The sequence below is a fragment of the Taeniopygia guttata genome, chromosome Z (genome assembly GCF_048771995.1).
Source record: "Taeniopygia guttata chromosome Z, bTaeGut7.mat, whole genome shotgun sequence".
Classification (NCBI taxonomy): Eukaryota; Metazoa; Chordata; class Aves; order Passeriformes; family Estrildidae; genus Taeniopygia; species Taeniopygia guttata.
Window position 1 is genome coordinate 40,218,503 of NC_133063.1, and position 16,350 is coordinate 40,234,852.

Sequence of the window (16,350 nt, forward strand, 5' to 3'; positions counted from 1 at the left end):
TTGCGTCTCCCCAGTGATCAAATACCGTGTGACGGTGTGCACGGGCACTGTGAGTGGCAGCGGCACGGATGCCAACGTCTTTGTCTGCCTCATCGGTGACCAGGGGGACACGGGAGAGCGCATCCTCTACAACTGCATCAACACCGTCAATAAATTTGAAAAGGGCAACGTAAGTTCGCACAGCGGCGCCTCAACACAAGGTTCTTAAAGCGTGTGATGATTTTATAAATGAATGAATTTATTTTTTTTTAATGTGTGTTTGTAGACTCATGGTTTCCTTGCTAGCTCGGGCTAGGGAAGTGGGGAAAAATTAATAATTTCTCAACAATAATCTTGTCGACAGAGCATTGTAACAGGTTGCAGCTGGAGGGAGGCTTGGGTCAGGGACAGTGTGCCCTTGCTTGATGTATGGCCATGAAAGAGTCTCTTTGTTTGCTCCCCAGCTAAGTTCTGACTGCTGAAATTGCATCTTCAGATAGGGGAAGGCTTCCAGGAAATCTTAGAAGAATAAAAGAGAGGCTTTTCCCTTCCATCTAATACAGCAAATATTTGGCTCTCTGCAGCACAGGAACAAAAAACCATCTTATTTAATGTGAAAGTCAGAACCCAAAGCCTAGCATGTTTCCTTTGTAATTCCTCCAGTCTCCCTCAGCTGTGCAACACTCAATTTTATGTCTTCTTTTCAAACTGATTTTCACCATATTTTTGTCTGTCAATGTCCGGAATGCAGGGGGATGGAAATTAAGTGAAATGAAGACAGAGCTTATTCCCTGGAAAGCTGGAGATAATGAAGAAGTCAAACAGTAGCTAAAGCCCTTGCAGCATTGGCAGTATCAGCTAGCAAATAGTTTGCTGATCTGATCTGTAGGGTCAAGCTACTTAGTATGTATCCAATTTTGGATCTTTAGGGTCCAACTTAGAGTGGTAAATTGTAATCAATATCTCCAGAAGGAGATTTTGAGAATCTGGTCACAGAACTGCACAGGTTTCTTATCTCTCATGTCATTATTTGATTGAAGGTTCAGAGTGGAAAGAAAATTAAGATAAAAGGAGGTCACGTTTTCAAAATAGACCATTGAATTTAGGCTTCTGAAATATGCATTAGAACTTTGAATTTGCCTTTGAGTGTCTGGAGTTTCTAACTCTTCACTGAAATCACTGAGTTCTTCTAGACTTTAAAAGAACTTTCATCAAGTATTTCTTGTGCTTTTAAGATCTGTCTGTGGAAATGTGGCAATTATATAGTGTGAGAGTCCATTCTGCTACTAAATTATATACAAATTTACATAAATGGACTTTTCAAACATATTATTTTTTGCCTATGTATTAACATTATATATATTTTAGTTTTAAAAGGTATATCCAAACAGTAAAGGATGGTATTTTGTCATTTGATGAAGCCTGTGTTTGTGAAAGTGGTAGCAAAATGAGTTGTGTTTTGGAGCTGAAGACTATTTCAGTGCAGTTCCAAAGAAAGGTGCTTGGTTTGCAGAGAATACAAATATTTTAAACACAGATAATGGTTATTTTATGGGGTGTTCCATCCTTGTCCAAGTCCAGGTTGGATGAGACTTGGATCCACTTGGTCTATGGAAGGCATCCCTGCCCATGTCAGGTCCCTTTAAGGTCCCTTCCAACCTAAACCATTCAAGGGTTCTGTGATTATTCTATGATTTTTTTTTTTTTCACAAAAATAAGTTGTAGGCTAACTTTCATGAAGGAGGATAAAAAGGGAAAAATAATTTTGACAATCAAATGATGTCATTAATAGTATTCAGATGACATAAACCAAACTGGAGCCTATAAGTGGAAAACTGCTCTTCCGGCACGAGGAGCTGAAAGCTGGTGAATGAATGGGAAGTTGTTTAAGAATTGATCCTGACAAACTTACAGCTCATATATTCAAGAGGCTGAATGAGTATATCTACACTGATTAACTCAGATACCCTGTTGAAAAGAAATATTGCTAAGTCAGTACGGTCTCTTATCTACAGCCACTTAAACCAATAGTACCTTGATTACCAATTTGGCTTAAAAAGTTTGCCTGCAGATGCAAACTAACAACCTGTGTAGAAAGTTAGATTTAAAGATGCCTCTAAATTAAGCGTTTGCCCTGTTGTGGTTCCAGTTAGTTACTTACTCATTAATTTATATCAGCCATTAATAAGTAAGGTGAGCATCAGGACTAATGAATTAAATTACATTGACTTGGACTGAGTCAGTGAGGTTTTGATGCCTTAAATCCCCAATTCAGCAGTTTTTAGTGTGCAAGTAGCATTGACATATGTAAGCCCATCACTAACAGTTTAAGCAGTGGCAAAATGCTTAGCTGTCTTCATTCTGAAGGTCACTTTGGAGCCCTGAATGATAACATAATTATTATCATTTAAATAAATTTCAGTATTTCAGACAGCATAAATACTGTCTTGCCACCATGCTTCCTGGGAGCTAGCTGGATATGCAATACCATCACAAGTGCTTTCAGGACATGAAGAACAACCAAAAGACAGTGGTTATCTATCTTTTACCTAAGAAAGGCATCTCATCCAGATGGCCACCACAGCAGACATGTCTCCTTGTTGGGCTATATGCTGCAGATGTTTGCACCCAGGATTTACCATGCTTGTGTCATGTGTGTGCATCTGTACATGGGCTACAGATACTTTTGCCTGGCCTGGTTCCCAGAGCAGTAACTTGCTCTCTTAATGCAATTCTCTTCCCTCATCCATCAGGGATTGTTGGTACCAGTCAGCTCTTGGGTAAAAGAGCTCTGCTCTTGAGGGGCCATCCCTTGGGATAATCTGTAGGTTGCTTGTTTGAGCCCATCTCCAGGAAAAAAAAAAAAAAAGGAAAAAAGACACTAAATCTATGTCTCTTGTGTAGTGTTGAGGGTATTTATCTGCTGGGATTGATTCACACCACCCTCCAAACACAACTCATGGAGCAGCTGGAAATAACCTTGTGCAGCCCTGCCCATACTGGCATGTCAGGAAATTAAAAGGGATTCAGTTGTGCTGGGCAGTTAATGCTGTCTGACTTTAACACAGTTTGAGCTGTACCTCCAAACATCTCCGCAGATTTGCTCTGAAGTGACCTGCTTCTTACTTGTCAGAAAGCTTATATCTGAGCAGGGGTTGGAACTTGGATTTCCTGTCTCGCTGTATGAATTTCTTAATAATCAAATAACTTCTCTTTTTTACAGTGTGGAGGGCATGCAATGACATGACAGATTTAAAATGCCGGTGGATCATATATTTACAAATCTAACCTTACACATCTAGCACAAATATTCAGGCTTTTTATTCTGTGGTAAATTCCTACTTACTCCTTCATCTTGTGAAGAATTATCTTGCAGCATGCTGCTGATGTTTGTTTGATTGCAATAATAAACTTGAGTTGTTTATTTGCTTTTAAGGAGAAATTTTGCCTTACCTTTTTTATTCTCCTTCTCAAAGGCTGACGAATTCTTCATTGAAGCAGTAACGCTGAAGCAGGTGAGGAGGGTGAGGATAGGGCATGATGGCAAAGGAGGAAGCAGTGGCTGGTACCTTGCCAAAGTGATAGTGAGGGAAGAAGGACAGCCAGAAAGTGAGGCTGTGGAATTCCCCTGCTACAGGTACTAGGAACAATGCTTGCAAATTAAGTCTCTGTCTCTGCATTTGCCAGACTTTTAAGAGCCTAGTTGTTGGTCCATGACTGGAATTTTCTGAGCACAGCTTAATCCTTTTAATTTATTCATATGTTCATTTATTTTTTGCTAAGCCTGAAAGCAAAGAGTGTGTTTTGGGAAGTTCAGAATACAGTTAACTCCCCTTACCAAATGACCAGCAATCTGGATTGCGAACTTCTCAGCAATTAGCTCAGTAATGCAGAGAATTTCCAAAAGACAAAATGCAACCTTCCATTACCACACCCAGTGTTGCTGCAATTGCCTGCTGCAGAAACACACTGTAATTTGCTGGTGTTACTGCATGTAACGAGGTTCTGGTCGCTCACATGCACATCCCACCTTTCTGGGAGAAATGGGATGCTGTTTTTGTGTTGGGAGCATGCAAAATTATTATGCTGTCATCTCAAGAGCTCCTTGCATGAGGGGAAATGCACATCTTGCAGAGACAGTGTTAGGGCAGAGGGCTGTGGCTTGCCTCTGTGGGTAAGTTATTAGTGTAGTCTTCATATCCCTCGACAATCAAGTGGCCAAAAGAATGTGCTGTACTGAGGCTGCCTGTGGGGAACAAGATGCATGATCTGTCCTGGCACTAACAGGTGCCTGTCTCAACACTGCAACACAAACTAGAGAGAACTGTGTGAAAACATTATAGATTAACTCCAGTGCAGTCCCACTTACCCTCTCAGGATGTCCACCCTTTAGGATGGACATCCAGAGAGCTCCATTTAACAACACCATGTACCTGTTCTAAAAAATCATCTCCCAGGGACAAGTGGAATTGTAAAACTCAAACACAATCATTTTAAAACTGAAGACAAAGGTAAAGCCCCTAAGCTGGTTCCTTGTCTCTTTAAAGCACTCCAATATAATGAGGGGAACCAAATACAAAACGGGAGCCAGCCCCAGCCTCTTGACATTAGTAAGCCCCATCATATCAGAGAGCAAATTCACTGTGGAGACAGCACGGAGCAGCAGACACAATGTCATCTTGGTTGTGAAAAGCAAGCTACTCTCTCCCTTCTCAGGGAACAAACAGACACATACTCATTACTGCCTTTTGATCATATTTAACAACCATATGTTTTACTGAGTTAAGCAGGCAAGCTAGACAGGTTTTTCCTTGGACATGAAGTGTCCAGGCTGTTTTGCTCAGGCTCCTCAGAGATATTTCTGTGTCTAACTGCACACAGCAGCTGGCTCATTTTAGACAATTCCTTTTTGAATTGTCTCCTTATGTGACTGCTAAACTGGGTGTCTTCCATCAGCTCAGAGTGGCTCCCTTCCTCTTCAATTTTCACCTGTGGATGAGAACACCAGTGGGCATTCCCCTCAGGCCAGAGAAGAGGAAAGGACAGAGAGAAAAACCCAAGACCTTATCCCCAAAAACATTCATGGTGTACCTTCAGGCCTCAGGTCACCAGTGATGGAATTCCACTCTTCTTATCTTTCTAAATGTCTCTTTTCTCAAGTGATATCAGAGTTGCTCTTGTGGCTTTATTTGCTGTCCTTGTGCCAGCATTATCTCTTTCCTCTCAGATTGAGAAGGTGACATGACTGATCACCACCAAGAACAGGGACAGCTGCTCCCTCTCATTCCCTTTGGTGCCCATGTCTCCTGAGAGACTGGGGCACCATCGCAGTGTACGGGTGTCGTCATGGAGTCTGGAGAGATCTGAGGGCAAAGGTGCTCACCCACTGCATCCTCCAAGTGAGGGATAGACACTTCCATGGCCTGCAGCGTTTGGATGTTGCTCTCCACTCCTGTAGACCAAGGACAGCTTATGTCCTCACTGCTTTGGCAAGAGCTCGGAGTGTCCTGCTCCACCCACTTCTTCAGGGGCAAGAGGTTGAAAAAAGATTTGTCCAGGAAGAGGCAATGCAAGTGAGGTTAGTTAGAGACTCCATCCAAGGATTACACCAGAGAAGATTCTCTTTCTGCTTGTTGTTGTTTGTTGCTTGTTGAGACATGTTGCTCTCACTGCCTTTATCGCCAAGACTTGTTTAACTTCCACTCTTCTACACAGCACAATTACATGGCTTGAAGAAAACAACTTTTGCTGCTGGGTTCATACTGAAAGCTACTCCGTTGGCCTTGTGACATTCAGCTGCTCCTGTGAGACAGCTGAATGGGGGACAAAATGCCTTCTAGCAGAAAACATTTCACTTGTGCAAAAAGCTCCACAGGCTTCTTACCCCTGTGCAAACCAGGCTGCAAGACACATGGGGAGCAGACACCCTATCAGAAAGCTGCCTAACCAGCTTCCCTTCTAACTGATATCCTTAACATACCCTTATAGATCTTCATTGCATAGAACTTGTTGAAGTCTCTCTATTCTTCTTATTTACATATTTATATACAGTACAATGTTTTGCTTTTTAATTTGAAATCTTTTCTGTGACTACATAGGATCATCTATCACTTAGCAATCACAAGAGCTCTGTAAGAAGAACTGTTTTTATTGTACAGGGAGCCAGCAGAGATAAAGAGATGCTAAGTGAATTAATTGTGAGTTTTTGTCAGATTCAGGATGAGCATCAAGAAATAATGACTCCCAGGCCTGTGCTTTCAACCCTTTAAACAGTTGGCTCAGAGTCAGTGATTTTTAAAGTGGTCATTTGATCAGTGCTTGGAAGAAGTAAATGCAGGTTACTTCCTCTAAGTGTTATTTGCAGAATTACTGGTACATCACTTGGATGCAGTACTATTCCTCCCTTACGACCACATGGCATTATAATATCCATGCTTTTAGGAACTGAATACTGAAAGATTCAGTGGCATCACCGAACAGTTTATACCTTGTAATACCTGGTGTGGTTTAGGTATGGTGATGATGAATACTGCTGCAAAGCTCAAAATTAAGGGAGTTCAACTTTTGCCCCAGAAATGAAGCCAAACTTTTTTGAAGATCAGAACTGAGTTTTTTTCTGGTGTCATTTTCTTCTCAAAGCTCTCTGGAAGTCCAGGAATGGACTAGCTGACATGCTCTAAACCATCTTATTTTTAATAATATTTATATCCCAGACAGAAATGAATTTTCAATCAGACAAAGTTTTGAGTTTGTGATAGGATAGAATTTTGCATGCTATAAATCATTACAACTCCACTGAAATCTTCAGTGATATGTCATTAAATCCTTTTCCTAAGCATATGGCTCTCACCATCCTAATTTGTTTCCGGCACAAGCATAAGGGAACATTGTTAATTCTCTGAAGAACAACAGACCACAAATGGGATGATACACTAGGAGACTCCTGCAAAAGAACATTTATTCAATCAAATGCCAAAAAATGTTCATCATACAAAGGAGCCAGAGAAACCTCCTTTTCCTGCCTAAAAATAAACTGAGATGTCTATCTCTTTTTACACATTTTTGTATCTAGGTTATATTTAAAGGCACACACAAATACATATGTGCCTCTGAATCTGATGGATGTTCCAATCATTCTAATTGCACTCAAGCTGAATTTCAAATGCTATATATGATGTCATATTGTATTTTTTTCCAGTGATCACCTGAATCTCTGGTCCTCTAGAAACTCTGAAGTGGCTTTCATGTAATATTTGTGTTCTCTTTGAGTTATATTGGCCATAAAGCATCTATTTAAAACCAAGGATGTGACACAGGACACAGCTTCACCCTTGTAAAATCCACAGTGGCATGTCAATTACATTCACTGAACTCCTATAGAGCTCTGATAAAATAAAAGATTTTTACATGCCTTTTGTACTAGGGATATGACGACACCGCACTGAAATACTCTGTTTTCTGCAGCCAGATGTGTCAATCCATTTGTGTTTGAGGTAGAACTCTAAATCCCTGGTTTCAATCTGCTGCTCAGTGATATGCTGTTGGAATTACACTGTAATGAAATTAGGATATTGGTGCATATGTAATGAAAGGAAAGGATGCAGGGCATTGCTCATCTAAATATTTTCTCTGTCACTAATCTCCAGAAAATAATGCTTCTGCCACTCCTAGCTCTTCTCTTGGCTGAAACAGCACAAGGAGTTTTAAAGCCACTTCTGCTGATAAACCTACCTCTCCCTCCTTCAGTAACTTCCCTCTTCCTCTTCCAATCCAAGATATGCTCCTGCCCTTGCTATCACTATCTACCAACACTGGTAGAGGGAATTTCTTTATCTCAGGGTGTGTTCTGCTTTTCTGATTTGCTTTTCTCCTCTGTCCTCACTGCTGAAGCAGTTAGCATTTACTGTGCTGCACACAGAGATCTGCTTCTCGTGGGAGGTATTTTTATCCTGCCACCTCAGCACAGGAGAGATTCACTCAGATTTATCCCAGATACCCCTAAAATGTCAGCAATGGTGAAGGTGACAGGAAACAGCAGCATGTCCATTTGCAGCAGAAACAGCAGCTTGCAGGGCACAAGAAACAGAAGAAGGAGAGTAGAAGTGTATCTACCTTGTGAGCTTCTGCCTTCCTGAGGGCCATGCTAAGTTCAGTGGTCCTGAGGTGGTGGCTTGAATTTTGTGCATCCTCCCAGTTAACATCCATGTACACAAAAGCATCTTGACTTTTGGGATGATGTGATACCCTAGCCATTGGATACCTGTCCAAGGATGTGAATCCTGAGCCAGCATCAACAGCTACATAAAACAAAGGTATTAAGGACCAGTTTTAACAGGTAAAATATCAATAAAGGCTTCCTTTCTTAAGGAAATGTGATGTCTTAGCATGCTCTTCTTGCATGCATTGCTCAATTCTTGTCATCAGTTTCATGGGGGCTTCCCCACAGATTTTTCTGCTACTCTATTCCACTACAACCCTTGGCCTCCCCTGAGGCACAACAACACATCAGATGCCCTTACATGGTGCTTGTGTGATCATCACATGCTCATGTGTTCTTCATCTTCATGCTGGCCACCTGAGCTTTTAGCCCTGTCCAAACCCACCTGCACAAGGCCACCCTCTTTACTGAGAGAAAACGAAGAATTCGGGTAGAATGCATACCCAACAACCTCCCAAAGCTTAGAAGGAAGCTGGGGCTGGAGATGTGTGTCTGTGTGGTGGGACTCCTGTGCACCCCTTTTGCATGAGAACACTGCTGCTCGTGCTCCCAGGACTGGCTGGCTCTAGCTCATGTTTGGATTTCTTTCCTGGTGCTGTTTTTTTTGCATGGTTTCTTTGTACTTATTGTTTTCCTCTGTGTGAGAGAAGAGGGGAGAAGATTGAAAATGTAATATTCCTTCAGATGGAGGAAGTGGACGCATACCATCCTGGGTCTTCCAAAATATCTGGTCCAACTTGTGATGACTTTGAGCTGTGCTGGCTTTTTACCAGTGAGGTGCCTTAGGTTTGATCCAGCTCTCAGCAGATCTCTGCTCATGCCCCCAAGTCCTGGTTCTTAGGGTTGTTTTCTGGTTTTCATACGCGCTGACTCACTGTCAAAGCCAAGGAGGGAAACCTCCATGGAAAGTGAGCTCCCCTCCTTTTTGGCACATGGGTCAGCCAAGGACAATGTGTGTGTCACAGTGACACCATGGGAAGTTCACAGGGCACATGTTCACGGGCTGCATGTGTTTGTGCAGAAGCAGCTGTGCTCCAGCATGGCCACCTTTAAAAAGAAACAGTTTCTGGGGATTTTTTTTTTTTACTCCTTCTGGTTCTGGAGCCATTCAAATACTCTGCATGACCTCGCAGATAGAGCTCATTTGTCCTTTTCTCACCCCTGCTGGTTTGAAACAGTATTTTTAGCTGCAAAAGGCACTGCTGCAGATAGATGTGTACCTGAGAACAATGAGCATTCTGGGAACTTCTCCTGGTCTCACAGCACCACTGTGGGAAACCTGACCCTAAACAGATGCTTACAGAAATATACTGGGTGCCGCAGCAGCCTGGGTGGGGAGGGGAAAGTGAGAAACCTCTGCCAGGGCCCTGGCTGCTGTCATGCAATGGTTGCTGTAGGACGCATGGTGGGGTTGAGGCTGTAAATCCTTCACTCTGAGGCTGAAGGAGCAGCTGTGAAGGATGCCAGGCTACCAGTTAGCTCCCCTCTGTTTTGGGAGGAGACTTTTGGAGGGGGACTGAAGAGGAAACTTTTGGATAAGGCATGTAGTGGTACTATAAGTCAGAAATTATCTTAAGCTGAAGGAGGGCAGAGAAATTAGATATTAAGAAAAAATTCTTTACTATCAGGGTGGTAAGGCCCTGACACAGGTGGCCCAGAGAAGCTGTGGCTGCCCCATCCCTGGAAGTGTTCAAAGTCAGGTTGGATGGGGCTTGGAGCAACCTGGGGTAAGGGAAGGTCCCTGCCCATGGCAGGCAGTTGGAACCATTCTATGATTCTATGATTTTCCTTTCAGATTTTGTTCCTTTGAGATCATGCCACAGTTTGCTTGGTGCCCAGCTGCTCTTCTCAATTAGTCTAGTTGGATCTTTAGTGTTGAGAAACATTACAAATCCTTCCTCTTTGCTGGTGCCAGCTGCCTGCACATACCCATCCTGAAAATGGGAATAACATAATTCATCCCCTCCCTTTAGTAGTAGAGGTTGCAAGTCTTTCTGGTCAAGGAAAGTCAATGCTTTCAAGACACTAAGACTGCCTGTTCAATAACTTGTGGTTGTGGAGTTTGTGCTTTTCAGACAGATGGACATCACAGCAGATGCTTATCTACTGCGAGTAGAGCTCTCACGTACCCTCTTTTTGGAAGACTGAAGATTTAAAATGTGGCTGCCTTATGGTCTGGTTAAGTCCCTGCTAAGATAACAGAGATACAGAGCCCTCTAAAAATATCTTTTTGACTGTAGTGTGGATACGGACTATGTGTGAAGCCAGCCTAGAATTTGAAAGTTCTAACAGGTGCTAATTATTCAAAGATAACTTACTTATGTTTGTAAACCAGATGGCTTGACAAAAATGAGGACGATGGTCAGATTGTCCGAGAATTAGTGCCTGCTGGAGAGTCACCATTGCTAAAAAGTGAGTTTAGCTTGGAAAAAAGGTCTGAGTTTGAGCTGTACATGGATGTGTTTATTTGCTTTATTCTTCTTACTAACTCCCAGTAATCCTGATGGGCCTTTTTTGCCATTCTTATGCAAGAAGCTGCAGTAGGTCATGCTGAGAGAAATGCCTCTGAGTCTTAAATTCTAGTTTATGAATTGGAAAAGAACATAACCGCAACATTATGTATGTAGAAAGAAACATTGGTTTTTAAAGTTGTGATTTTTTTGAGAACTGCTTCCTTGTATATCTTTCTCTGAAGGATCTTGAATTACCACTGTGTTAGTAGAGTAAATGCTGTCAAATAACGGCATTCTCTGAAGAAAATCACCAAAAATATTATATTGGCCTTTTCTGGAGAGTCAGGGTTCCAATGCTACAATTTTCTTTAGAAAATGGTGCTTGCACAGTGCAGTTGTTTTGTTTAATTAAAAAAAAAAAAAAAAAAAGAAAAAAGAAAAAAAGAAGGTCAAAGTTATTGAATTAAATTTTAAGTATAAAAATGGTGAAATAATCCCATTTGCCTAAGGCCATTTTTATGCCTTGGGTAATCATCTAACAGTGAGAGGGAGGCATACAGAATATTTTATGCTTACTAGTGTAGCTATTGGATCTCTTATATTTTTGATGAATAACTCCAATTTGTGAAAGCTTCTCCAGCATGGCCCTAAGATGCTGGATGCATGAATGGAGGGCAGAGTACTTTTTGTGTCTGTATCTGGAGCCTTCCACCTCTGTAAGTTGATTGAAGCCAATTGCCTGGCTGGGCACTGGAAGTGCCACACACATGTCTGTGTTTTGTGCATCGATCTTTCTCCAGATGTCAGTTATCACATCAGTGTGAAGACAGGAGATATCCCCGGTGCCAGCTCAGATTCCAAGGTTTTCATCAAACTCTACGGTGAAAAAGCAGACTCCAGCAAAGAGTTTCTCTTAGTCTCTGATAATGATCTAGGCAATTATTTTGAACGTGGCCGAGTGGATGAGTTTACTCTAGATATGATGGATATTGGAAAGGTAAGAATCAATTGCAGGTGGCTCTATACGTTGTGCAAGTGCATTCAGGATCAAAATAACACTCCATACTGAAGGTGATGAAAGAACCTTTGACATTCACATTGGATATTAAGAGACACATTTTACATAGATTTTATACTAGTAATCTACTCTGCATGCTGGCATGTGAGGAGGGCTTCAAGTCTATAGTTAAATACATATATAAATTATTTACATGAACACGGTGGAAGAACACTGTGTCAGGGTAAAGAGACTGTTTTACAATTCCGTTGTGTTGGGTTTTTCCCTGCCCTCTGGACTTTTGTTTGCTTTTTCCAAAGATCAACCGAATACTGATTGGGCATGATAATGTGGGTCTGCGGTCCGGCTGGTTCCTGGCCAGTGTCCAGATCACAGTTCCAGTCCAGGGAAGGCAGTACATGTTCCCCTGCAACCGATGGCTTGACAAGGATGAGGCTGATGGCAGGGTGGAGGTGGAGGTCTACCCAAGTGAGATTTTGCCTATTGAGAAATGTAAGAGACCATGTGCTGCTTTAAAGATAGGCCTAAATATGTATTGCTCCCTTTCTTCAGGGCAAGGTCACCACTGTCTTAGACACCAAAACCATAAAGTCAGTATTCCTATGAGCTTATATTGGTGAGAAAAGTAAAATATTCTCCTCGTGTTCTCTGAAAGAGTTGGAAAAACATTACAGAGATTTTCATCTCCATTCCCTGAGACCATATGAAAAATTTACATCCTGGGTAGCACAGCACAGCACAAGATAATGTGCTTCTTTACTCTAATATCAGTGAGTTCTTCTTTTTTCTACATTTATCTGCCCCAGCCCTTTTTTCTCTTTATGCACCAGCACGTGTCTCATCCTGTCTTTATTACCCTGCTTCCTGGAAAGGAGAAGTTGTTTGATAAATAAGTGCCAAATCCCTACTGGCCACTTGACTTTTATCAGTAGATCCATTTTCTTTTAAGGCTACAGTTAAAATTTGCTGTTGGATCCTGAGAAAGAATGCTGTGTTTTCCCCCTGCTCTCTGTAACTCCCCACCTTGCACTGTACTGAGATCATTAAAGAACTCTATAGGTAGTAGTGAAAGAAAATTCCCTTTTAAGGCTCTGTTTTGCACCCTCTGTCACTGGCTAATACTTGGAAAACTATTAGGTTACTCCTCAGTGAAGAGTTCTGTTATCTCACATTTAATTTGGATAAGAGCAAATGGTTGGCTGCAGGGGCATTTGTTAAGACAAGGTAATTTAATTTTGAACCTGAGCCCCGAGGAATGCTGTTATCTGAGTTTCTCTGCTGATTTAATTGCTTTATTTTTGGACCAGTGATAAACTATGAGGTGTCTGTAGTTACTGGAGACGTGCGAGCCGCAGGCACCAACGCCAAAGTCTTCATGCAGATTTATGGTGAGACTGGCAAAACGGAATTGATCATCTTAGAAAACAGATCCAACAACTTTGAAAGGGGAGCCACAGATATCTTCAAGGTATGATGAAGGCAATCACTGCCACTTCTAAGAGGGGAAAGAAATGATCAGCCAAAGTTGAGACATCAATAGAGTAACTGGCCCAAGTATATGGGAAAAAAAAAAGACTTTTCAAGAAAATTGAAGGTCTGGCAGTATCTACTGTCCTCTATCCATAGTTTTGGAAGGCTTTCTATTTCTTTATAGGGTTTTGTGGAGGGACTTATATCTTCTCAGGGGCTACTAACAAAGGTGTCATTGAAATTTATGATCTAATAGCAGTATTTGCCTATATTTACTTTCAAAAGGATCTCAAAAGACTTTAAAAGGTTCTCAAAAGACTTTAAACTTTGGACCTGACCACACGTTATTGCCAGTTCTGGGGGAAAAAGAAAACACCTTTGTATGAGAATATAAGGAATCCCAGGTTCGCATGCGGTCACACACACTATTAACTATGGGTATAGATATCAGCCCTGCAGAGATTTGCAGCTGTAATTCCTGATAATGCGTGAATGCCCCATAGATTTCACAGTGCCTGTAGCACTGTTCCAGCAGGCACTGCACAGCCCTGGTGCTCAATGTGCACAGCTCAGTCCTCCAGGTATCAGGATGGTCAGAATCCAGATTTATACTGCAGAACCCAAACCTCTTCCTGAGCAGCCCAGAAGCAAAGGGAGTGTTTAGAGGGGTGAGGAACTTCGAACATAACTCTAGGGAGTAAGCCAGGACTTGGATAATCCAACAAGATGTCCTAGGCTGATGAGGCTGCCCAGTAAGTGTGGATGACAACATGATCAGGCATCCTCTCCCTTTGGGACCAATGTTCTCTTTTGCCTTGTGAACTTGGGGTTTCTGCCCAGAGAAACCATGGTTTGAGGGCTAGGAATGGACTTAGCACTTGCCCTGATGTGGGATCAGAGCAAAGACAGGATGCTCTGTCAGAGCCACATCCTTCTGTACTGAAGGAGAGTCCAATATCTGGACATTGAGGCAGAGAGTCCAGGTGGAAGCAGGATTTAAGGCACATCTGTCACATGTGCTCACAGCACAAGACTTGCCACAACAGTGCCTAAGTCTTCTTGTGAATTTGTAGTCCTACAGAAGTGGATCTATCTCAGCACAGTTAAGATTGGAGCCAATTGCTGAAGCTCCCATGAGTCATCAAGACTGGCATAACCTTCCTGCTGTCAGTGGCCAAATGGAGGTGCCTTTTTATCCACAGTTCACCAGTTTTGTACTGTGTATTTTTGAGATCAGTTCACCTCCTCCTGCCTCATTTTCTTGCTTTAGTGAATGGAGTTACTGATGTTTATCTATTTTTAATGAGTTTTGGGGGATTTGAAATGACTAGTACCTTATAAATGTCTGCTTTTTAAAAATTCTGTATAATTTTAAGTTTCTCAGATTTTAAAGGAAATAAGCTTTATAAAATTTATGAGTAAGAGCTATTAGACAATATCAGATTTATAATAAAGCCATATGTACAATGTTCTGTTTACATAGCTTTGCTTATATCCTCTCTCTGATATTTATTGCCATATTTGAAAATTATGCCCACTTCTGTGATTTTTTTTACAAGCACACGAGGCAGAAGCTCTGGAGATTATTAAATAGATAGTCTGTCTCTTTCACTATATGAATGTTTACAAAAAGACACAGGCAAAAATAAGATTCTGTGAGCTATGTGATAATAGGAAATGCCATCAGTCATGGACAAGTCATGCAGGATAATTACATTAAATCTAAGGGTAAAGCCCTGTTAGGAAAGATACATTCTTTATGTCAGGACAGCGGGATCAATTTCACTTTTCTGATAGGCATCTTGTGTGCAATTGATTTTGTTTTAATCTACAAAATGCTTCTAGACAAAAACCTAACATGCCAAGTGCCAGATTTCAGCCTGAAGCAAATGTTTGCAAGTTTTATAACATAAACACCACATAACAGCATAAGCAATCATCAGAAACAAGTCATGGGTTGCTGAAGGATTGTGTGCAGTAAAATCTTCAATCCAACTTCATTAGGTAGTAATCCAAACAGATAATCTAAACCAAGAAGGTTTTGTGTCTGCTGCACTGACTAGAGGGATGTAAATCTTCTTACTGATCAGCCTTCTGCCACTGAAGCACAGTAACCACCAATGATTGTATCCTCTCTGCTCAATAGTGAGAAAATACTTAGCTAATTTTCCAGATGAGAGGGAGGGAGAAGGGTACTCCAAACCCACAGTCTGTGTCAGAGATCATGTTATATGAGTTAACTGCCTTTTCAATACACCATTATTGCTTCTTGCTGGGTTCATATCCTGTGCTGAGTATGAAAGGCATCATACTATTAATTTTCAAAATGCCTCATGCACTGAGAATCTGTAAAAACTTGGTGTGGTATTATCGTATATTCATCTTTAGTCACAACACAGAGACAATAAAGGTAAGGAGAGAAATGAGGAAGTAGGGAGCACAATAAGTACGAATTTAGCTCCTTTCCTCACCATGGCTACTCTGAGTATCTTCAGCTTAATCCATTCAGATGAGATTTGCTAATGGAAAGTATGAAATAGTAAAGCAGGAAGGAAAATGTTAACTTGCATTAAGAAATTCTTCTTATCCTTGCTTAGATATTTGTGCTTCTTATTTTTAAGAATGTGCTTTATGAAATTAAGATTGTCTTCTATTCCTCTGGGTGCTGACTTCGCATTGGTGGCAGAGAGAGGCTGCAGATGTTGGCAAGATTTATAAGATTCGGATAGGCCACGATGGGACAGGCATTGGGGATGGCTGGTTCCTGGAAAGCGTCACACTGAAGCGCCTGGCCACAAAAACAGAGGGGTCTGATAAAAAGAAGAAGAAGAAAAAGAAGTCTGAAGAGGAGGAGACCAAGGAGGAAGAAGGAATGGATGTCTATACGTTTGTGGCACACCGCTGGCTGGCTAAGGACGAAGGGGATAAGGAGCTCGTGGTGGAGCTGGTGCCTGACGGAGAATCTGACTTGGAGGGTAAATACCGGAGGGAATGTGTGTGTCTGTGTGTCTGTGTGTGTGGATCCAGCCTCTGCATGAAGGATGATAACCACACTTGGCAGGACCATGTATCCCCCACAACCACCCCATTGCCCCAGTCATGCACTGGATCTGTGGTGGGTCAAGCTAGGGAGGAAGAGGATGGTTGGTGAACTAAGGCAGAGCACGCAGGGGACGGCCTGAAATTGGAATATCCTAAAGGACTTCTATAGG

At 41.7% G+C, this 16,350-nt stretch overlaps 1 protein-coding gene across 5 annotated transcripts in view; it reads left to right on the plus strand.

The window, feature by feature from the left end:
• Nucleotides 1-16,350, plus strand: part of LOXHD1 (lipoxygenase homology PLAT domains 1) — a 165,223-nt gene that overhangs the window by 75,340 nt on the left and 73,533 nt on the right. The window contains exons 13-19 of one of the 5 annotated variants that reach the window (XM_030258491.4): nt 15-169; nt 3,456-3,616; nt 10,533-10,609; nt 11,451-11,647; nt 11,968-12,160; nt 12,976-13,136; nt 15,825-16,113. In XM_030258491.4, coding sequence (XP_030114351.4) covers nt 15-169; nt 3,456-3,616; nt 10,533-10,609; nt 11,451-11,647; nt 11,968-12,160; nt 12,976-13,136; nt 15,825-16,113 — 1,233 coding nt within the window. Of the gene's footprint in view, nt 1-14; nt 170-3,455; nt 3,617-3,644; nt 10,610-11,450; nt 11,648-11,967; nt 12,161-12,975; nt 13,137-15,824; nt 16,114-16,350 lie in introns of those variants that run through there. The other 4 variants (XM_041711229.2, XM_072922261.1, XM_032744268.3 and 1 more) reach the window with 4 other exon arrangements.